This window comes from Guyanagaster necrorhizus (genome assembly GCF_019112545.1).
Source record: "Guyanagaster necrorhizus MCA 3950 unplaced genomic scaffold BT62scaffold_21, whole genome shotgun sequence".
NCBI classification, from domain to species: Eukaryota; Fungi; Basidiomycota; class Agaricomycetes; order Agaricales; family Physalacriaceae; genus Guyanagaster; species Guyanagaster necrorhizus.
In genome coordinates, this window is record NW_025064900.1 from 788431 (window position 1) to 812384 (window position 23954).

General features: G+C 40.4%; 3 protein-coding genes across 3 annotated transcripts; all 3 read left to right on the forward strand.

Moving 5' to 3' along the window:
- Positions 1-1398: 1398 nt before the first annotated feature.
- On the forward strand, positions 1399-3327 carry BT62DRAFT_902262 (kinase-like protein; the record flags this gene model as incomplete). The annotated part of the gene is given in 8 exon segments (XM_043183491.1): positions 1399-1585; positions 1742-1937; positions 1950-1997; positions 2079-2300; positions 2418-2466; positions 2513-2622; positions 2675-2760; positions 2891-3327. Coding segments are annotated over 8 exon segments (1335 nt in total), but the record flags the coding sequence as incomplete, so codon positions are not given.
- Positions 3328-16721: 13394 nt separating this feature from the next.
- On the forward strand, positions 16722-19249 carry BT62DRAFT_921727 (uncharacterized protein; the record flags this gene model as incomplete). Its single annotated transcript, XM_043184343.1, has 16 exons — positions 16722-16883; positions 16941-17024; positions 17058-17105; positions 17161-17342; positions 17407-17456; positions 17511-17572; positions 17631-17681; positions 17740-17780; positions 17836-17951; positions 18014-18205; positions 18299-18393; positions 18457-18536; positions 18612-18675; positions 18729-18921; positions 18978-19075; positions 19199-19249. 16 exons carry the CDS (start codon positions 16722-16724, stop codon positions 19247-19249), a joined length of 1569 nt encoding a protein of 522 aa, XP_043037297.1.
- Positions 19250-20157: 908 nt separating this feature from the next.
- BT62DRAFT_921728 (uncharacterized protein) lies at positions 20158-20902 on the forward strand (the record flags this gene model as incomplete). Its single annotated transcript, XM_043184344.1, has 4 exons — positions 20158-20187; positions 20274-20454; positions 20564-20703; positions 20759-20902. 4 exons carry the CDS (start codon positions 20158-20160, stop codon positions 20900-20902), a joined length of 495 nt encoding a protein of 164 aa, XP_043037298.1.
- Between the last annotated feature and the right edge of the window lie 3052 nt (positions 20903-23954).

Genomic DNA, 23954 nt, shown 5'->3' on the forward strand with positions numbered 1-23954 from the left:
TCAAAAGCTTCCCTTCAAACTCAAACAACACCCATTTGAAGCCAAAAAGCTTCACATGTGAAAAGACATCAATAAAATCAAGGCTAGTACACTTGTAGTTATCCAGCCATTTCCTCTAGATCAGATATGCAACACCTTAGTAGAGATTAATGAGAAAGATGAAGCTGTCACTTTATTTCTGAGGCTCTTCTCAGCAATTGAGGATGACTGCCTTAAAGAGGGGGTAATATCATGATTTTAGCCCCTAAATCATGCATGTCCAGCTAAGACTTGGTTTGAGACACTGAGACAATAGCTTGGTTGAGATTGCCAAGACTTTTTTATACAGTATTTAAGTCAGTAGTATACAATGATATACTCTAGTCTCAAGCTAAGGTCAATATACTGATCAAACCCCTAAACTTTTGGTGTGACTACCACTTCAGTATCAACACTGGCAGTTGTAGTCTATCAACCTCTATAACTCCATTCTCTTATCATCATCTTATACACTCTTATCTTCATCCTTCTGCTCTACCTTCAGTTAGTGTCAGACTCTGGCTGTTGCAGTGCATTGTATTTGTGATTGTTTGGTTGTTGTCTGACACCAAGCTGCCTGCTCTTTTCAGCCTTCCTGGTTTTGATTCCCATACATCACTCAACACTGGCCCTTTCAAATCTCCTTTATCTGCATCACTCTCTTCCATATCTAAATATCACTTTCTGTCTACCCCTCCACTCTCAGCATCTAGTGCTTCATCTAACACTCTAACTTCACTAAGATTGATGTCATCTGTCTGTTAGACTTTCACTGACACTCACAAATCTCTAGCACTGCTTCTGCCAGGATCTGATTCTAGATGCTGAGTCTGAGTCTGGTTTTGATATAGAAGTATAATAAGGTAAGCTATAAGAATTTTGTGGAGAGGGGTGGAGAGTTGTAGCTGGTAGATATAGTCTGCCATTGTGGCAAGAGTATTCACATCAGATAGTCAGAGAGTATAGTAGGTGTATTAAACCTTAGCTGAAGACTGAGGTACATCAGTGTGTACTACTGCCTTATATACTGTCTAAAGAACCCTATGCTCTACAGGCAACTATTGTCTGCTTTTTATGCCCTCTGCTCATTGTCTGGGATAACAATGACTGTGCTCTTGCTTTTGTTTGTTATTGTCACTCTGCTGTATCATTGCTATAGTGAGTTTCCCATATGCCATAGTTTCCATTGTGTTTAAGATATGAAATGGTGATAGTTATCATATTGTTCCTTATCATCTTATTGTGCATTAATGAATAAGATGTAGCCATAGTGTTATCATGTCTTCATCATTAAGCATTGGCAGATCATGATTTAGAGACAAAAATCATGACACTGCCTCAGCAACTATCTTGCCAACTCTCAAGGAATTGTGAGCCAGACAAAATGAATATAATATAGCAATAGATGCAGCTGATTCAAGGGCACTGCTGAAGAATGTCCTGAGTGCTGGCAGTGATATGCAAACAGCAGAAATATTAGGCATAACAAGAAAAGAGATACCTGAGGCCATCAAGGCATTACAAAGAGCATTGGAAAAGATCATAGAGAAGCAAAGCAGCTTTTTCAGTAGTAGAGATGAGACTGATATTGAGATTCATAGTGTAGGCAGCAATGGTCCTTCTCTAGTGACACTGTCAAAGGAAAGATGGAAGGAAGTTTCAACTGATGACACTAAATCTATTTCCAGTGCCAGGCACAATTATGGTAAGTTGATCAAGATAGTGAGAAGGATTAGTATGCAGAGGAAGAAAGCTGTCTCACCTGTTGCAGGCAAAATAAAGACATTAAAAATAGTGTCCACAACCTGGAGTTTGAGTGACAGTAGTACAGACAGCATGAGGAAGCATCAAGAAATTTCTTCTATGAAGAGGAAAGATATGTTGAATCAAGAGTTTATGGAGATTGGTATTGATGCATTGTAATAGATGAGTGAAGGTGCCAAAGCAAATTTGAATCTACCAAGTTGGACCATCACTTGGTAGGCATTTTTGTTATTCTGAAACTGCATTTGACTGACATGCTGGCATAGTTATAAAGTCAATGATGAGTGAAAGATCAGGGGCTCATCCTCTGATGTTTATAGGAGAACATGGCTTGAACAAACTGTGGCTATTAAGATTGTTGCAGAGACAACTCCAAGAAATCTGTTTATCCAAGAGATCAGGATCTGGAAGATGCTGCAACACTTGAATGTACTGGAGCTATATGGTGCCAGCAGTGCCAGTAGTGATCCACTGTGGTTTTTTGTCAGTTTTTATCTGAAGAACAGAATATTGGTGGAGTTCTTGCAATGAGTGGACAGGAGTATGACTGAAAGATTATCTGATTCATGGAATTCTAGGGATGCTGGCTGGAAGGTATGAGACCTTCTAAAGTTCATGTATGAGGTCACTTAGAGAATGGCATACTTATATAATAACAGCATGTTGCATGGAAATCTCAAGATTGTCTTCTATTTATTAGTTTTGATCCCAATTGATGAAGATTTAACAGGCATATAATGTTCTTGTTGATGATCAGCTTTGCTGCATCATCTCTGACTTTGGTCAGAGTGAGATGAAATTGAAAGCCTTATGCATCAGTGAGATGCCCCTGCCTTATAAGTTTTAATGTTGTGAACTCCAAACCCCACACTTATTATTACTCTATAGATAGCACATTGAGGTGGCAGACACCAGAGTTGATGATAGGTCTAAGCCAGCTGACTACTGAGATAGACATGTATGCATTTGTGATATGCTGTATTGAGATTCTATCTATAGGATGAGTGCTCTGGCCATTTATAGATGATTACACTGTTAGAAATTTGGTCTGTGATAAGTTACTCTAAATCTACCCCTGAAAATATCTAAATAATTGTACCAGTAAAAGATTCTCATCCTAATATTCCATTGATGCCTTTCAGTACTTCAGCTTTGCAAGAGTTGATTGAAACATGTTGGCAGAAGGAGCCATCCATGCATCCAAAGTTCTCTACAGTCATTCAAGAATTGAAGCAGATGCAAAAAAGCTTAGGATTATCTGAGGAGGTTATCTCACCAGAACTCTCTGAATGGCAAGACAACAAAAGTTTTGAGTTTCATGTCTTGTGTCTCAGCTCAGATATACATTCTATACCTCTGTTATCTGGTATGTCTTATAAGTCTCTAAATCTCTTAGCAGATTTTTCTCATTTATTTATAGCTTATAACTTGACTCTTGGTCTGCTGCAAGGTTCTCCTTCAGCATCATTCCATACCACTCAAAAAAGCATTTGCAATATAATAGAATACAATAGTTATCATTCTCCACCTATTGCTAACAAATGAATTGCTGAAGCACAGGATGAACACAGGTACAGGCTACTTTTGACCCACCAGTTTCATCTGTCTCATAAGTTTTGATGTCTAAATGCATCATTTGAAATAGGCTAATCTTTAGGCACAATCACTCTACCATTATAGACCCTATCTCAGGTGTACCTCAGTGCTGTTGAATACTTATAGAAGCCAGAGTGTCTTTGTAATCTTGTTCAACTGTGTCAATCTAGAACCTGATAACTATGCAGCTGAGATCCCATTGGTATATAGATATGGCAAGATTATGGTGCAGATTCACCAGCCAGACCAGCATAGTGCTGCTCCAAAGGATGCTTTTCCTAGCACATCTTCATGAGTAATATACTTACTGACAATCAAGCACTATGTCATTGATATCATTGTTCTTCTAGGCAGTGATATTTCCACCTGCTTTGTGCCAGGCATAAGACTGCATTTTTGTACATGGAGACAACTGTTTACACACATGTTGAGAATCTAGGTGCACTGAAGAAGTGGTTTAAGGCTAATGTTGATGAGATCCTGATGATATACAGAATCCAACATCATATTCAGAAGGAGGATCTCTTCCTGGATGGATAGTTCTAGATCTGTACCTATAGTGCCTTATTCTGAGCTAGCCATTTAGTTATTGAAATATTAACTACTCCCAATTATATGTTGTTTATCAGTCATAGACATCCAGATGGACAAGTGTATTATCTGATTAATTGTTTAGTATAATCTACTCAGATCAGTCTGCATTCCTGCTCCTGCCTTCCATTCTTCAATCTAGCATCAAAAACACACACCATACCTGTGGAATTCTGGCTTCTTGCATTCTACAGACTTAGAGCATATCTTACTTTGGCATTACTTATTATCTATATCTACTGCATTTGCATTCTTGTGTCAATTACTAGATTCAACAATTGTATCTAGATTGTAATATGCCAAATCACCTGTGACCTGAAGAGATAGTTGTCATACCAGCTGTCAACTCTGTGAATATGATAGCTTTGATTTGCCTGCTGTAGGTGCAAATCTAAAAAATTTCCTTTATTGTCTGTTTATTTTTACAAACCTCCTCAATTGTGGCCAATCTATTGTAAAGACAGATTCCAAGGGTAGGGAGTGTTTTTGCAGGCCTCTGTATGGCTCTTGAGGTCATCACAATCTCTGTTGACACAGAGATATAGAGCTCTGCTTGTCCATGAAGAGGAATTGCTAATGTTATCTCTGTCTCAGTGCTAAGTCTCAGCTGATGCTGATTTATGAGAGACATTAGCATCAGATGTCTCTTTTTCATTCCACTTTCATCTCACATTCCTGAGTGAGACAAGCTCTGCTCTCTCACTGTCAATCTTTTCTGACCACCAATCTCAGGCTTTAAGGCTTCACCTTCTCCTTCACTTGTCAGTAACTTCTATTGTCTAGTGAGGCTCCACCTCTTCCTTTATCTTACAATTGGCTCATTTGAGTAGTCTTAGCTTCACCAGACCTAACCAATCCTCATTCAATATTACTGGACCATTATTGTATAAATTATTGAGTTTTTTGTCTAGATGTTTGTCTCTCAAATCTATTGATCTCATTTATAACCTTCAATCAATTGACTGATGTTGAAGGTGTCACTGTCTTAGCTAAACATTATGAAGACCTTGTCAAGGAATGTGTTAGAGGCACTATCAATGTTCTTCACTTTGCTGACAGACTTCACCAACTTGGCATTTCATCTGAAGTTGCTAAAGATTATATCAGACTTCTGCAGGAGCAGATCAAGCAAGCTTGTTATGATTTTTCCATTTTGCTTTTTGACTTAACCCCTATTTATGCTTAGTCAGAGTATTAAGATGAGCACTTAAGACTGTGGGACAAGACTTAGTCATCACAACTGGCTGAGTCTGTCATTGTCTTTTGATGCGACAATGCTGCTTGACAATGTATGACAACCCTTTTATGTATGATAATGATACTCTAGGACAATAGGCACAATAGACTAAAAAATATATAATAGGTAGTAGTATTATTAGCAGACCTTGTACAGTATTTAAGATGGCTCACTCTCACTGGTAATTCCCAGCTTTGAGCTAAAGTTCATTTATATATCATTCTATACTTGAGCTGATCCTTCAGGCCTTGTGACATATTGATCAGAATACATATCAGTGGACTCAGTTGATCACCCAAAGTGTGAGGTGACTTCTATTTATCACATGTTTCTGTTTATGTGATGCTTGAGTCTAACAATTAGCTCAAAGCTTCCTCTTCTCTTTTCTTACACACTATAATGTGGAGGAAACTGAATGCCTTCAATCAACTCATTAGATCCAAACTTTGACTGAGAGTTCTTTGAACTCTTAGCTTCCATTGTCAGAACACTTTTAGGCTTACTAGTGATCATCCAGCTGTGCCAGAGATGTCACTTGATAACTGCCTGGACCATCTGACATTATCAAGAATTTCAACACATCTGACACATTCTATGAAATGTAACCTCCAACCTCCCCCTACATGACATCTCAGAATCCAGATAAATGTCCCACTAGCTCCCAACAAGCTCCATACCTGAAGCTGGGTCTAGCAGCTTGCATTAAGGGGATGTTCAAGAAGAAGAAAGACACTAATACTCTTCTAGGAGATTTAGCAGAGATGGTGACTCTCATGTCACAGGATTCAGAAACTTCTGGATCTCCAGCCAGGAGCACCACTCAGTCTTCCCCTATTCTTCCACTACCTCTCACACCCACAGGATTGCTGACCATGCCTGAGATTCCCTCAATGCTACTCAGATGGCTATAGGACCCTGCAGCATGATATCTTGAAGCCAGTCTCAAGAAACCCTCAATCTGACCACCTGCTCTGTCAGAACAAACAGTGGACTGGAGAGGGCTCCCTCAGACTGGCTCGATGATGAGCAACAATACAGAGAAAACAGGAACAAAATCATTCACTGGCTCTTTCCAGCCTGAGATCCCAATGTCTCCTTTAACTATGATGAGGCACTCTGGCAGGAAGAGTGCAGACAGTGAGATGCTCTGTGACCAGTTCACAGCAAGCTTAAGGAGCATCTCATCAAGAGGAGTAGGCAGAGGAGAGAAGCAGCTATAGCTGCCAAGTATAACCAGCAGCACTGGAAGAAGCAGCAAAACATCAAAAGGACTTGACTGGTGAGGGCTGATGTCTCCAACTGGTATAGACTCCAGCTTGAGGTTGCATCCATACTTGCATCAGTCCACACTGACCAATCCCTCTCAACTCCAGTCTTTAGAGAACCTAGCATAGAATCTAACTCCTGGGATGCAGCATATTAGAGAGATGCAGAAATCCTCATAGCTGAGGAAGCCAGAGCAAGAGATAACAGAATCCCTCCTCCTGCTTGGAATAATGTCTCAGGACCCTCCTGACACCCTCCAACTCCTTAGTATTCCCCTCTCTGATGAACTCTCAGCACCAACACCATGTTTCAGGATGACAAGTCCATCCTCAAACACTATAGACTATGAGCATCTGGCAATGCCTATATTCTTGCTTGTGCCCTCTGAGGGTTCCTCAGGAGCCAAGTGGTTAGCCAGCTTCTTGATGATGGACACTGACAGAACGTCTGCTTCTATCACAAGCAAGTGGCAGTGGCATGAGCAACAGGGAGAAACTGGTATGACTCCAACATCAAAAGCCAGCCTGCCACCATCTATATCAATGCATCAGACTTTTCAGGCTCTATGAATGGGTCCAACCCTCAGCAGCAGATCAATAATAATGGTACAACTGCTAGAGAGAGAGGAGAGTTTTTATGATCCACTCACTATTTTCCCTCTTGAGAAAGGAGAGGATGAGCCTGAGAAGGACAAAGACACTGAAGAGAGCAAACCACTTTGTCAGAGTGGAGAGCTCAGCTATGGTCTCTAAGAAGACATGGATGAAGAAGAACTGGAAAAGGTGATACAAGAAGCTAGAGATAAGGAATACCAGGAGTATTACCTGCAGGAGGTAAACTTTTTATGGTGTGATGCCAACTGGCTGGCATTATGTCTGGGACAGTTATATTTGCAATCAGAAATTAATGAAAAAACAGAAATATTAAGATATGTGGCAACAGATTATGCCACACAACAATACAGCAAAAGGCATTCTGAGGATCTGGTTAGCTGACCTTCAGCATACCAGGAACCCCCACCCATACAACCCATACTGTGGTCACCATCAGTCATCCCAAAATGAGCTGTATATATGACTCTATTGATCTGAAGCATGTTTTCATACTCTGTTCCATCCTCACACTCTACAGTCACTCAGCTAGCAAGATTCCAACCTCAGAAGACTTCACCACTGAGCTTATACCAGAATCCATAGACTGGTAGAGAAAGCTGAATCTTAAGGGCCCAGCTCCCCTCTGATAAGGTAACCAGGAGTGAGAAGAGGAAAGAGCTGATGCAAGATGATCCTAAGGCCATCTGACTGAGATTCACAATATGGGACAGAGTAATTATCTGAAAAGAAGCAGTGCTACAAGGGAGTCTAGTGGCAGATGACAACTCATTACACTTTTTCCTCAGACCACCAATCGAATGGCAGTGTCCTCCTTTTTCAGAATGGTCCAATCTGATAGACACATTACCACAAGATGCTACTGTATTGCAATATTGGCCCAACTTACTCTGGAAACCCTGCCCCTTCAAGGGAGCTTCTGATGATATCAACTGATTTCTGATTGACTGCAAGCAATATTTTGAAGTTTATATTGGATTTCTTGGAACTAATATGAACAAGGTCATGTTCACTGCCTTCTACCTCAAGGAGAAGGTGAAGACCTGATGGATCTTCATTTCTCCAAACTTCTGATTGTCAACTCAGGAGCACTACTAGTATCTCTCATGGCTAGTATTTAAACAAATGCTATATGACAAATTTATTGATCTGACAGTTCAAGAAGTCCATAAACAAAAGATCAAGGACTACAAGATGGAGAATAAGGTGGCAACTGACTACTTTGACAAACTAGAATGGCTCATGAAGCTTGCTGGCATCCAGGATGATACAGCAAATGATGGAAGAACGGTTGAGACCCTTAAGAGGAGAGTCCTCTCCTCATACATCATGATGATCTCAGCCATCAGCATCAAAGCCTTGATGCTGATAGAATACAATAAGTGAAAGGAACAGATCATCGAAATGTACAAGGAGTGACAAAAGCAGAAAGCAAAAACATCAACCCTGCAAGACTATTCAAAAAAGTCGACCCTGCCAACCCTAGAAAGCTCCAAGTCACTGGAGACAACTGCCAGGAAATCATCAGGATCCCTGATGACCTCAGCATATGGCATGCAGAAGACCAGAACAGGAACAATGTACACAGAGGCAGTAAAGCCAATGGACATTGATCACATGAAGAAGAAAGGTAAATGCTTCAACTGTGGACAGAAAGGCCACATGGCCAAAGATTGCCCAAAGAAGAAGCAAACCCAGAAGGACATCCACTGACATGCCCTCTCCATGTTCAGGCATGTAAAATTGCAAAAATTGCAAATACATAGACTGCATTCCAGTCCAGTAAGCATATAACAGAAAATAAGACTAGAGCACACAGAAACCTAGCTATCATAATGCTAAACTGAAGTAACAATAAGCAGAGTGCATGGCCTAGTAACAGACTAATACCAGAGGGGTTAGGCTGCATGTGAGGTCTCAGCACTTGGCCCTAAATGTGCCAATACTATTACAAGAGAACATGCTAAAAATAAAAAGACTACAATCAAAATATGATCAGCAATTCTGATCATATTGATCACAGATGCACAGCCATTAATGCACTGATGGAACATGCTTTAGAACAGAGAACTGAGGCCCAAAGAAAGGTATCTGAGTAAATGGGTATTGAACAGAGAAATAGAATGATGATGACAAAGTAATAAGTAGAGGAATATTACCCCAGGAATGAATTGCATGCATACCACCCTGAGCCTTGCATGCATACTTATGGTGCCTTAGCATGCATAACACAGCAAGGGACTCCACATCATACCAAGAAATGGCACCTTTGGTGAGTCAGATGGAATGACTGGTTGGACATAGGGAAGCAGAACATAGCCATTGTGGCTGACTCCTGGCATGAGAGATAACTCTGGGGGTCTGAAACAGTTTACTGCTGTCAGAGATGTCACTGGAGAAATAAGAAAGCAAGTAGACCTGGTGAGGCCAGCTAGCCAATGTCAGCTAGCAAAGAAACAGTGAGCACAGTCCTCACCCAGAAGAGAATAAGCATGGTGACTGCAATATGCACATGAATAATACCTATGGTGAAGAGGATCTGAGTGTGCACAAGATGAAAATGGATACAGCAGAGTGTTATCCACTGACCACACTCACACCAACACACACACAAAACTCTTAGTTCATGAGAGGATTGTAATGTGATAAAAGTAGCAATCAACAAATATAATTGTCTTCTTTAATAAGATCACAGTGTGTGAACAGTAATAGCACATTTACAACAGTCTGAGGTCTCTCTAAGTCTCAAAGCTTTTCGTTTTATCAGAACAAGAGGTGGCAACTGATGTTGCTGGGTCTCAAGGCAAAGGGTACTGCAATTTAATATAATATGTCAAAACACTCTCATAAAACTCTCAAATGGTCTCAAGCACAGCTCAGATCAACTCAAATCTCTAATACACACAATACATGACTCAAAGCTTCATGCTCTAAGCAAAAGAAACCAATCATAAACACATCCACCAGTGCCAAAGAGCACAGATCTCTGTTCACAAGTTTCCAAACCAATTGTAGACCCACAGGATTCAAACCTATGTGATCTAGAGACACAAAATCCAATAAAACACTGTCTGACAGACCAAAGGGTTTGAATCTCTGCCAATCTGTGGAAATAACACAAAAGCACACACTAATCAAGCCAAAGGGTTTGAACCTTTGCCACCTGTAGTGCCATGCATCACAAATACCTCAAAAACTCAAGATGATGCCCTTCAGACACTGCTCTCTTATTCTCAGGTTAAAGTGCAATCCAAAACCTCTTATCAAACTGGGCTCAAGTCCTTTGCAAGCTTTGATGCCTCACTTAGTTCTCATAGTGCTCTTAATGATATCCAATAATCAGTTTATTCTCTCACCTGAAGTTACTAACACAAACCCAGAGCTAGAGTGCAAGGCTTTCTGTGTCCAATACACCACAATTGTGGGGGTCAGAAACTCCCTCTCTACTCATATAATATCATATTTAAATACTCTACTATAATACTTACTAATACAATTCTACTATAGTATCCTCAAAGTGCAGGAACCTATGCCAGATCCCACAGATGCTATTCATGTGCATATTGCAGTTGCTATCCTTATTTGCTCCCAGGCCAAGACTGCATAATGTTTCCTCACTTAGCTGACTTCAGCTAGCTGGCCTAGCCAGGTCTGCTCACTTTCTTCTTGTCTTAGTGACATATCTCTGACAGTGGTAGACTGTTCTGGACCCCTGGAGTTATCTCTGATATCTGGAGTCAGCCACAATAGTTATATTCTCTTTTTCAGTGTCTCAATATTCTCTTCAGCATATAAAATGCACCACTTCTGGTCTGGCATGTATTAACTAACTTATCCAATATGGTATATGCCATACCACAGTACGATGCAGAGTCCCTTGCTGTGTTAAGCATGCTAAAGCTCTGTAAGTATGTGTGCAAGTCTCTGAGCAGTACATATGCTATTCATCTCTGAGAGTAGTATTCCTCTATCTATCCTCTTGTTGCCATCATTGCATCTCTCTGTTTAGCATCCAGTTATTCAGATATCTTTCTTTGGGTTCTGGATCTCTGTTCTAAAGCATATTCCATCAGTGCATCATTGATCAATGTGATCAGGATTGCTAATCATATTTCGATTATAGCCTTTTTATTTTTAGCATGTTCTCTCATAATAGTATTGGTGCATTTGGGGCCAAGTGCTGAGACCTCACATGCAGCCTAACCCCTCTGGTATTAGTCTGTTACTAGGCCATGCACTCTGCTTATTGTTACTTCAGTTTAGCATTATGATAGCTAGGTTTCTGTGTGCTCTAGTCCTATTTTCTGTTACATGCTTACTGGACTGGAATGCAGTCCATATATTCACAATTTTTGCAATTTTACATGCCTGAACATGGCGAGGGTGTGTCAATGGTGTGCAGTTAATAGCCACTAGTCAGACTAATAGCATTTCTGTAGTTACTCCTATGCCTATTCCATCTATGCATTTGAATATACCTCAGTCATCTATTCCACACACTGAAGAATCATGAAAAGAAAAAACTCAAGTGTCTGAGAGCCAAACAGGGGCAGTGAGCCCTACCACATAGCTCAAACTATTCAATACCAAATGGATCAGGCAGGCCATTAAAGATGCCAAGAGTGAAGTAGTAGCAAAAGCCATACTAAAGAATTGGATCCATAAGACACAGGTTAAAGAAGTGGTTGATGGAATGATCAGAGAAATAAAGAAAGTAGAGAGGTGCTGAGCATTGGAATGGCTTGACAAACTCTGGGGACTATAGAAATTCATTTGATGAGCCAAAACACCTTCCTATCTATAATGCTGATGGAACCAAGAACCAGACAGGTTCAATAACTGAGTTTGTCAAACTATAGTTCATGATTGGTGATCACTCTGAAAGGATCGATTTAGCTATAACCAATCTAGGAACTAAAGAAGTGTTTCTTGGTCATGACTAGCTGATCAGGCACAATCCACTGATCAACTGGAAGACTGGAAAGATAACCTTTGCCCACTGCAAATGCCACAAACTCCTCTTTGAGTTACTAGATAGGAACTCTGAGGATTGGTAGAATAAAGAAATAGAGAATGGAGAAACCATCCTCACCATTGATCTTCAGTGCAAAATGCATATTTGCATAATACACCATGCCAATAACCTGGCAGCCAAAGCCAACAAATAAAAAGAAGAAAAAACATTTGAAGAAATGGTATCTAAATAGGCCTATGACTTCAAGGACTTATTCAAAAAGGAAAGCTTTGATGAGCTCTTAGAACCCAAACCCTGGGATCACATGATCAAGTTAATCCCAAATGCCAATGCTAATCTCAATTGCAAGACTTATTCACTCAGAAACAATAAGCAACAAGAGCTCAACAAGTTTCTTGATGAAAACTTGTCCAGCAGAAAGATCTAACCATCAAAGTCCCCTATGGCATTGCTATTCTTTTTTGTAAAAAAGAAGGATAGCAAACTCTATCCAGTTCAAGACTACTGAAAGCTTAATGAAATGACAATTAAAAATCATTACCCCCTTCCTTTGATTTCAGAACTGATGGATAAACTGTGGGGAGCCTGGTATTACACCAAGCTCAATGTTTGGTAGAGATACAATAATGTGTGGATCAAAGAGGGTGATGAATGAAAGGCTGCTTTCCACACCAACCAAAGGCTGTTCAAGCCAACTGTAATATTTTTTAGACTCACCAATTCCTCAGCCATGTTCCAATAGATGATGAACAACATCTTCAAAAACCTCATTTTTACTGGAAAAGTCACCATCTATCTTGACAATATTCTGATCATGTCAAAAACAGAGGAGCACAGAGAGCTAATACAGCAGATACTAGCTCTAATAAGGAAACACAAATTGTTCCTTAAAGTGGAAAAGTGCAAATTTGAGATACTTGAAACCAAGTACCTTGGAATCATAATTAGCAAGAGGAGTATCTGAATGGACTCTATCAAGGTAGTGGGAGTGACAGAATGGCCCAAACCAAGCAAAAAGAAGGAATTGCAATCCTTTCTTGGCTTCACAAATTTCTACTGATGGTTTATCTGAGATTACAGCAAGATTGTTTAACCAATGACTTAATTAACTGGTAATGCCTCCTGGACCTGGAGATCCTGTCAGCAGACAGCATTCAATGATCTAAAGTGACACCTCACTGAGGATGTAATTCTCACCATTCCTACCCAAGAAGAGAAGTTTCATGTAGAAGCAGATTCAAGTGAAGGAGTGATAGGCACAGTTCTATTCCAGAAGCAGGATGGGAAATAGCACCCTGTCGCATTCCTCTCAAAGGCACTGTCAATGATGAAACAAAATTATGAAATCTATAATAAGGAGTTGCTCATAATAATGCTCACTCTGGAGAAGTGGTGATATTATCTGATTGGAGCTGCCCAAACTTTTGAGATCTAGACAGACCATCAGAACTTATGATACTTCTGACAACCACAGAAGTTAAATTGATGCCAAGCCCAGTGGGTAACCAAATTAAGCCAATATCAATACACATTATATCAGAAAGTGGGCACAGCCAATAAAAAGGCCAACCTTCTTAGTCAATGGGCAGATCATGACCAAGGAGGAAGTGACAATGAGAGAGTAATGCTGCTGCAGTCCAAGCACTTCAGGGCTATGATAATGCTAACAGAAGAGGAGATCCATGAATGGATCAAAAACACAACTTGTGATGCTCAAAAATAAAATCAGCAAGTCACTCTATTGCTCAATCATAAAAGGAGGATGATGAAAAAAGGAGAGTTAATTTGCTACAATGGGTGAATCTATATACTCAGAGACCATAGTCTCCATGGCAAGATTATTACCATCTGCCATAACTATGTGATAGCAGCAGCAGACTATCTCAGCATTGCCAAGACTAAGGAACTCATATTATAGGAATACTGATGGCCAAAAATGGATAATGACATTACTCAGTATGTCAAGGCATGCAAAGTCTACCAAAGAGAAAAATCATCAATGCAATCTTAGGCTGCACCCCTATACTCCAATGAGGTTTTGTTATCCCCTTAGACCCACATCTTGATAGACATGATTACAGATCTGCTGGAGTGCAATGGCTATGATGCCATTATCATCATCATTGATCAGTTCTCAAAGGTAATCATTCTGATAGCCTGCTTAATAGAATTAGTCTCCAAGAGATGGGCCAAAATCCTATGAGATGAAATGTATGCCAAGCATAGCATGCCTCAAGTCATCATCTTGAATCACAGGCCTCAATTTGTGTCCAAGTTCTTGGATGACCTTTATTGACTCCTAAATATCAAACACAATGCATCTACAGCATATCATTCTCAGATAGATAGACAGATCAAATGAGCCAACCAAAAAGTGGAAAAGTACCTCTGCCTCTTTATTAACTACCACCAGGATGACTGGATGGAATGGCTGGCTCTCACCAATTTTCAACACAATAATCATATACACTTAGCCACCAGCAAGACCCTCTTCTTTATTAATCATGGCTGACACCCTAACATAATCCAAATAAGGAAACAGCAGACCTCCACACCTATGTCAACAGATTTTGCCAATACCATGACAAAAATCCATGAGAAAACAAAGGCAGCTCTGAAGAGGGCCACAACTGTTATGAAAAAACAATATGACAAGCATTACTGCTCTGCATATGAATATTGAACCAGCAACAAAGTCTGGCTCAATACCACAATCCTTCACTTACCACATCCAAAACACTGACACACCCTCTCTATGTTCAGGCATGTAAGATTGCAAAAATTGTGAATACATGGACTGCATTCCAGGCCAGTAAGCATGTAACAGAAAATAAAACTAGAGCATACAGAAACCTAGCTATCATAATGCTAAACTGAAGTAACAATAAGCAGAGTGCATGGCCTAGTAACAGACTAATACCAGAGGGATTAGGCTGCATGTGAGATCCCAGCACTTGGCCCCAAATGCACCAATACTATTATGAGAAGACATGCTAAAAATAAAAAGACTACAATCAAAATATGATCAGCAAGTCTGATCACATTGATCAAAGATGAACAGCCATTGATGCACTGATAGGACATGCTTTAGAACAGAGAACTGAGATCCAAAGAAAGGTATCTGAGTAAATGGGTATCGAACAGAGAAATAGCCTGATGACAACAAGCTAACAGATAGAGGAATATTACTCCAGGAATGAATAGCACAGATACTGCCCTGAGCCTTGCATGCATACATATGGTGCCTTAGCATGCATAACACAGTGAGGGACTGCACATTGTACCAAGAAATGGCACCTTTGATGAGTCAGATAGAATGACTGGTTGGACACAGGAAAACAGAACATAGCTGTTGTGGCTGACTCCTGGTATGAGAAATAACTCTGGGGGTCTGGGACAGTTTACTGCTGTCAGAGATGTCACTGGAGAAATAAGAAAGTGAGCAGACCTGGTGAGGCCAGCTAGCTGATGTCAGCTAGTGAAGGAACAGTGGGCACAGTCATTGCTCAGAAGAGAATAAGTGCAGTGATTGCAATATATATGTGAATAATACTTATGGGATCTGGCATGGAGTCCCATGCTTTGAGGATACTATAGTAGGATTGTATTAGTAAGTACCATAGTAGAGTATTTAAATACAGTATTGTATGACTGGAGGAAGAAGTTTTCTGACCTCCCACAGTTGTGGTGTATTGAGCACAGAAAGCCTTGCACTCTAGCTCTGGGTTTGTGTTAGTAACTCTGGGCAAGAGAATAAACTGATTATTGATATCATTAAGAGCACTGTGAGAACTAAGTGAGGCATCAAAGCTTGCAAAGGACTTGAGTCCAGTTTGATAAGAGGTTTTGGATTGCACTTTAACCTGAGAATAAGAGAGTGGTGTCTGAAGAGCATCATCTTGAGTTTTTGAGGTATTTGTGATGCACAGCACTACAGGTGGCAGAGGTTCAAACCTTTTGGTCTGTCAGACAGTGTTTTATTGGATTTTGTGTCTCTGGATCACATAGGTTTGAATCCTGTGGGTCTATGATCGGTTTGGAAACTTGTGAACAGAGATCTGTGCTTTTGGTCACTTGTGGATGTATTTGTGATTGGTTTTTGCTTAGAGCATGAAGCTTTGAGTTGTGTATTGTGTGTGTTAGGTATTTGAGTTGATCTGAGCTGTGCTTGGCACCATTTGAGAGTTTTGAAGGAGTGTTTTGATATATTGTATTGAACTGCAGTACCCTTTGCCTTGAGGCCTGGTAACATCAGTTGTCATCTCTTGTTTTGATAAAACGAAAAGCTTTGAGACTTAGAAAGGCCTCAGACTGTTGTAAGTGCACTATTACTGTTTGCATGCTGTGATCTCATTGAAGAAGACAATTATATTTGTTGATTGCTACTTTTATTGCATTATAATCCCTCCATGAACTAAGAGTTTTGTGTATGTGTTAGTGTGAGTGTAGACAGTGGATAACACTCTGCTGTATTTGTTTTCATCTTGCATGCACTCAGATTCTCTTCACCAGTTTGGGCATATACACATCATACTTATATAAGAAATTCTCATATCTGATGATTTATCAGGCATGGGTGCTGTTCTCATGCCATTTCTTTCTTTCTTTCCTCCCACTTCACTCTTTCAACATCTTTCATGCTGTTTCTCTAGCTTGTCTCGCTATGACAATCTTTATCCCTTTGCTCACTATTCCTGTGACTACTCTTGCAGATAATCTCATTGGTGCCTATGCCTTCATAGCCACATACTTCGATTCTTCTGTGGCAGATATCATAGAGCCCCAAGATCTCATTGTTGCTGTTAACCAGGCAACCTCTTACTTAGTGCATGCTTACTTTCCACTCATTAGCTCACTGTTCATGCCTACTTTGCCTCTGTAGGCAGCATATCATGCTGGTCTCATGCATTTCGACCTGTGTAACTCCAACTATAGCATGTCCTTTCATTTAGAGCTTGCCAAGCCTGTTCAGCATATCTCTACTCATCTCTAATGCAAGGAATGGAAAGCTTGGGCACTTACAGAGGTGGAGCATAAGAATTCCTTGGTATGTCCCCTTATTTCCCAGCCTGCTTCACTTGCTCATATTTCCCTCATGCTAGTGGGACTATGACACTTCTCTTCTTCTGCCTGGGGAGCCGGGTTATAAGGATGAGAATCCATCCTCCATTCTCCACCAGCTTCTGCTCCCTTCATGCACTATCTCTGCCCTCCCTGCTCCAGTGGTTATTGGCCCTACTGCCTTAGTCCCCAAAGTTGTGGAACCCAAGGCTAGCTTATCTGAGTGAGTTCTGATCTTTATTGCTCTTTTGTGTCTCTGTTAGCTCATACTATTGCCCTACTTGTAGAGTCCTCTGGCCAATACCTATTAGGACCCTCCAGGTTTCAAGAGAACCTAGTAAGTTGCACTCTGTCTCTCTCCTTCTTACTGTAGCTCCTTTCTTTTTTCTAGGTTTTCCTCTTGTTACTAAAAATACTATCTCCATAGTTCTTTCAGCTGTCAGTTCTGGCTCAGTAGGTTATCCCTTTTTGTATCTGGATTTTCACCTTCTCATCATCTTTACCTTTGCAGAGGACCACAGTAGTTCATAAACATCAGCAGGAGACAGGAATCCTGGCTCCTGTAAGTCAATCTTTCTTATTCCTCTTTGCTTGTGCTCATTTCTTCTCTCTTCTCCTAGATTGTACCTGCCCCTGCCTCTAAGAGGGCCAAGCCTATCCTGTATGTTGTTTATATTGCCTTCAGCTATATTCTCCTCATCTTCCATTTTCCTTAGTGTGGCTAGCTCATCTCAGTCTTGTGTGCAGCCTTTGGTACCTCTTTTCTCAGTTTCTCAGACCACCTTCCAGTGGAAGCCAATTCCTGGCTCTCTTGAATTCTCTGTCCCATCTGGTGTGTTCTTTTATTCCTTCTCTATGGTTTTTCCTTATTCTCTGGTTGATATTGTCTTTCAGCTCTATCCATTGATCACAATACTAGTACTCCTTCTGCTGTGGAGAGTGCTAGGTCTGCTGGCTCTTCTCCATGCTCAGTCAGTACTCCTGATCCTCCTAGTGAGGGTCCTGAGGGTGCTCCCATGGAGGCTGTTCCTTCAGCTCTGGACAGTCCATTATCTCTCTCTCCTCATGCATATCATCCTTTGACTGGTGAGCCTCTCTCTGGTATCACTTATCTTGCCTTTTCAGCCCCTTCTAAATCTGCTTCTCCTCCTCCTACACATGCATCTTTCTGATGCAAAGAGATGACAGTTCTGGTGGCCTCTGAGAAGCCTCCTCACTCTCAGTGTATGCAGCAGTCTATTCTCACAGTTTCCAAGGCTCCTGCCAATATGACTGTGAGAGAGACTGTTAACCATACTATTTATGCATGCACCTTTCACCTGGCCATTGATCTCCAGTTCCATGAATCTCCTTCCTGTCAGGCCCTAGAATTCATGAAGCTTTCTATGCTTCCTGTTGCTCCTGACTCTTTGACCAAGTGAGTCCTTTCTTTTTGTTTTTTATTCACATTCTGATTGTATTTTCTTTACAGACCACCTGCATGATTGCACAGTGGCCAGGAATATGTCTACCATTGTCATTCTGATAAAAATCCTTATTTCATCCATTCTCCTCTGGTATGTTTGTCTTTTCTGTTCCTCTTTTCTGTTCTTATTTCCTCACTCACTAGCTTTCTTGGCCATGCTTTAACTGCACTTTGGCTGGTTTCCCTGAGGAGTGCATTTTTGAGAGTGGTGTTGGCAAGGAGATCTGTATATGCTGCAAGTCCACTTGTCATTGCCATTGCTCTGCATGCTGGGATGCCAATCAGCTCCATCATGCTGCTACCTTATTGGATCCTCTCATTCTCAGTGGTGATGGTGGTATGTCTTTTCTGATCTCTGTTCATTTCTGGTCTGCCTGATTGTCTTGCTCTTAGCTATTCATCATGGCATTGACCATATCAAGTGTATTGAGATCAAGATCAAGCTGCTCATAAGATCTCTTCAGCTCTTGTATGAGGACTGGCAGCAGGTTGTGAGTGAGCTTACTGATGGTCTTGATGCCATTGCTTCTCATAAGCATAGTACTGAGATCATTGAAGCTTATGCATAAGTCTCTGATCTCCTCAAATCTTTCTTGGTATACCCTGGTTCTAAGGATGCATCTATTGATGGGGATGCCATGGTGTCTAGCTCTGACACTGAGTAAAGCCTGGTACCTCTCTTAACATATCTTAGATGCTTGTACTTCTTTCTGTTTCTTTTCTTCACACTATGTTTTCTTGTAGATATTCTTCTTTATTTATAGTAGCATTCTGTTCATAGCTTGTTGTCATATTGTATGCTCTTTTTCTTGCAGGCCTGTAGGGCTCTAGTATACCAATATACCTCTTTTGTTGCACTCTTTTTGATTTCAGCTGAGCCTGAGTTTCATATTTCAATCTCTCTGGCTTACAAGAGTCCTGGTTACCACATTGAGCTCATATCTGAGTCCTGCACATCAGTATTCTTTATTCATTATTTCTCCTTTTCTGTTATTTCATAAGCTGTCCCATTGCTCTCTTTCAGCCTGTTCTTCTTATTTCCTTGGTGGGATGTCAGTATCATTGCATGTTGACTCTCCTTTAACTGTCTGGATCTGTCACTGCTATCAATAATTTGATTTTCTGTCATTATTCTATTATTTCTTTTTCATTTCTTCTGTTTCTATACCTAGCAGAGATTGCAATCACAAAATTTACTGTCTCTGTTATAGTAATACCCTAGGTATACCACTATATCCTTCACATTAAAAGCATCTAACTGTTCTCAGTTATAATTCAAATGACAATTCATTTATTTTATAAGGCCAGATCAGGTTTCTGAGTCCCACACATGTCAAATGTTAGTTTTCTGAGCTTGGCACCCTTAATGTCTGTCCTTTCTCACAGAATTTCTTTTTCTGTTATTATTTTCCTGATCAAATATTATTATTGCATGGATATAAAGGTTGAGGGTTTTTCATCTTGTTTTGACTCCACTCATCACCTCTCTTATTGTCTTCACTGTTACTTGTCCATTTCTTCTCCATTCTCTGTCAAAATGATCTCTACTTTCATTGTTGTGAAGGCTGTCATCATGTCCCTCTGCAAGGATCCTGCTACTACTGTGAATGATCATTTTGATCAACTCCAGGAGTATACCATATGTGTTTGTGCATTATTCCTGCTGTTTTACTGACTTCTATATGATAGTCTCATCTTGAGCATTATAAAAGTGAGCTCACCAGGGATAAGGACCTCAAGGAGTCAGTTTTTCATGCTTGCACTGCTATTGAAAAGGAATTCCATACCAATGCTTCCAAGCAGTCTATCTATAAGGTGCTCAAGACCATCACTGGATGGGTTCAAAGTGAGCAAGGTCAGCTTGCAGATGGTGAGCCAGGTGCTCTTTCTATTCTGACTGGCCCTCATCATGATTCTAAGCCAGTTTGTACTCATTTTCTCTGTTTAATAGTTCCTCTGACTGATTTTCTCCTGCTAAGCCAGAGTCATTGCATGCAATAAGGGCAAAGGCTGCACTATTTGTCATTCTCATGTCACCATTGATACTGAGTCTGATGATGATGAGGATGATCCAGACAAGGTAGCAGTCCATTCTGATTCTGATACTGAGTCTATTAAAGTATGCCTAGTCTTCATGATCTCTGCTTGACTATCTGATGTCTAATCTCCTCAAGATGGTCATTGATGAGGAGGCCTCCAGGGCTGGGTGGTTTCTGAAGTTTTTCAAGGCTAAGTCTAGCAATGTGGTTACTGAGGACAAGCATAAGGAACCCTACAAGATCAGAGTCTTTGCATGTTATCAGTGTCCCCTTCACTAAGAGATTGTAATTCTAGGAAGAGCCATCTTTCTGTGTGCATTGTGGTGCCAATAGTCATTCTTTTGCTGATTGCTCCAATAAGGGTCAGGTATGTTGTCTCCTTTTCTTGCCTATCACTTGTGTTTCTGACCAGTAAAGTGGCTCAGACAACTTCCCAAAGGTTTATCAGCAAAGACAGTGCTTGTGCTTGCAAGTGTGCTAAGCCATTATTCCTGCTTCCATCAGCCCAGGAGTATTTCCATCATGGTTCTCATGGGATCAGAGAGTGGCACCCTGCCTCAGCTCTTGGACTTGTTAGTACCTGTATGTATCTCTTTTTCATTGCTTGCTATATCATTTCTTAATTGCACTCTTCATATTTTCAGTTGCTGATGATGAGGGAGCTGCTCCTAGTGTCAATGCTTTGTGTGAGAGTTATAAGGGATTAGCTATGGGTCATTTCATGGTGAAGAGACCTGAGCATCTGACCAAGCTCAAGAGTGCCCTCATGGATGATGTCCTTGTGCTCCAGCACACTCTATATGCTGCTGAGAAACAGTGCACTTTTCTCCTTGATGAACTTGAGCACATCCAGTCTGCCCTTCATCTCTCAGTTCCAGCACCAGCAGACTCTGGAGATCCTGCTCCTGTAGAGACCAAGACTCCTTCTGCTCCTTCTATCTCATCTAATATGAAGCCTCCATCTGCCTGATTCCAGGGCAGTAGTGGTACTTGACATCTATGGTACTCATCTCTCATCTGGTCATCTCTTACTGGTTTGTTATGGTCTCTTATTCTCCTTTTCTGTCTTTGACTCTTATGTAGCACTCTTTTAAACCTTCTCACATCACAAGTACAGTAGCTAGTGCTGTACATCCTGTTATTACTTAGTAATTATATGCCTGCAGAAGGTGTTTCTGCATCCCATGCTAATCCTCATCTAAGTTAACTGTGTCTGACACTTTTGGAGTTGGTGATTCTTTGAACTCTTCAGTGAAGTTCAATGGCCATCTGTCTTTTGGTTCTGGTGACTCTAATATCTTTTGCAATTCTTTTGAATCTTTGTGCAGCCAGTGCATGATCTTATCATCAATTTCTATAGAATTGCATGCAAGATATGAGATCATGTGGAATGCTGCAATCTTTGAACCAATTAGTGCACTATCTAGTTCTGCCAGAATGTAGTTTTCTGTGCTTGAGTGGTCCAATACAACTAAGAGACCTAGATACCTCAGTTTCATCTTTGTATTCAGTGCACTCTCAATCTGTGTATTGTGCATTAGAACTAAGTCCCCTCATTTGAAGTTATAGGACTTAATTTTATTTGCATGCATCATTGCATACTTCAATGTATCTTGTTTCTTTTTCTCATCCATATTATTGTGTATCTCTGCTACTTTATCTGCATGTTTCTCTAGTGCTATCACATGCAATCCATAGAGCTCCCAATCCTTTATAATTCTCTCTGGGTACTCAACTAGCCATGTCACTTCTAGCACATCAAGTAGTAATATTGGATGTGCACCAGTAACTGCAAAGAAGGGAGAGCATCCCATCTGTTTTCTAACAGTGATTCTGTCAGCCCATATCACTAGCATGAAGTAATAATGCCACTTTTTCTTATTTCCTCCACATGCTTTGAATAGGCTCTACCACACATCACAGTGTGGTTGTTCTATCCTTTCATTGGCCTGTGAGTTGTATGAGGATATTCTTATCTCCTTTATACCATATTTCCATTCCAAATACACCACTGTGGCTTTGAATTGCTTGCTGTTATCTATTATTATCAAGGAAATACAGCTCCACCAGCATATGATATCTTCAAATAACCATTCTGTGATTGTTTGCACAGTTTCACTCACTAAGGTTCATCCTTCCATCCAGCTAGTTAGCACACAATGCCCATGCACAATATACTTGTGATGATTTGATATCTCTGGCATGTGCATTGTATCTGCATGTAATACCTAGAAGATTGACAGTGTAAAGATCACCATTGGGAGCATCTTGATGATGGTCTTCCGGTGCTCCTGGCATATGTTGCAAGTGCTAACAAACCATAAAATATCATGTTCCATCTCTGGCCACTAAAATCTCTCTTTAATCAACATTTTCATCATATATATACCTTGGTGTCCAAGTTGATCATGTGCAGCTTTCATTATATACATTCTCTTCTCTGGATAGATGACTAGCTTATATTCTGGCTCTATATCTTGTCTATATAGCTTTCCTTTATCCACCATGAAGTTCTTTGCATATCTTATGAAGTTTCAATATTGATTATCATTAAATCCAGATATCTGCATGATAGGGTTCTCATGCCACTGAATTACCTGTGGCAATTGCTTATCTAGCATCTTTGCATATCCACTCCTTCATGATTCATCATAACTCACTATGTCACTGTACTCAGCAGTATCAGAGAGCAGTAGTCCCATGTTATACAGTACTGCATATGTTTCACCATGCTCTAAGGCTTCCTATATTACTTTGTCTTCATGAAAGTCATATACTGCTTTGGCAACTGTTACAAAGCCATGCTGAGTGTCAATTCTCTCTTTAAATTCCACAATGTCTTCTATCTCATCTTCAGTCTCATTGATGAATTCTTATAGTTCCTCCTCTGGTGGACTGTATTCATCTTCTGGATTTGAGTATTCTTCATCTCCTGGCTGGAAACTGCACCTAGATAATTCATCTGGTGCATGTCTCTCATCTGGGATATGTACCAATGTGAAGTGGAACATCAGAATAGACTCTATCCATCTGTTTATCACAGCATTAGGAATCTTATCAGGGTTTCTAAGCATTTCTGCAATGTATTTTGCATCTGTCTCTACCATCAATTTTCTCACTCCAAAGAGCTAATGTTGGCAAGCATGCAGGGCTCTGAATAATCCATAGAGCTCCTGTTTTGGTTGTGAAAAGCACACTTCCCACTCATTTAAAACAATGAAACCAAAGCATGCATATCTCCTTTGCTTTGGGTTATCTGGATCGACTTGACAGATATGGAATCCAACTGCACAGTATGATGTGTCTACTCCCAAAATCACATCTGTGTCCA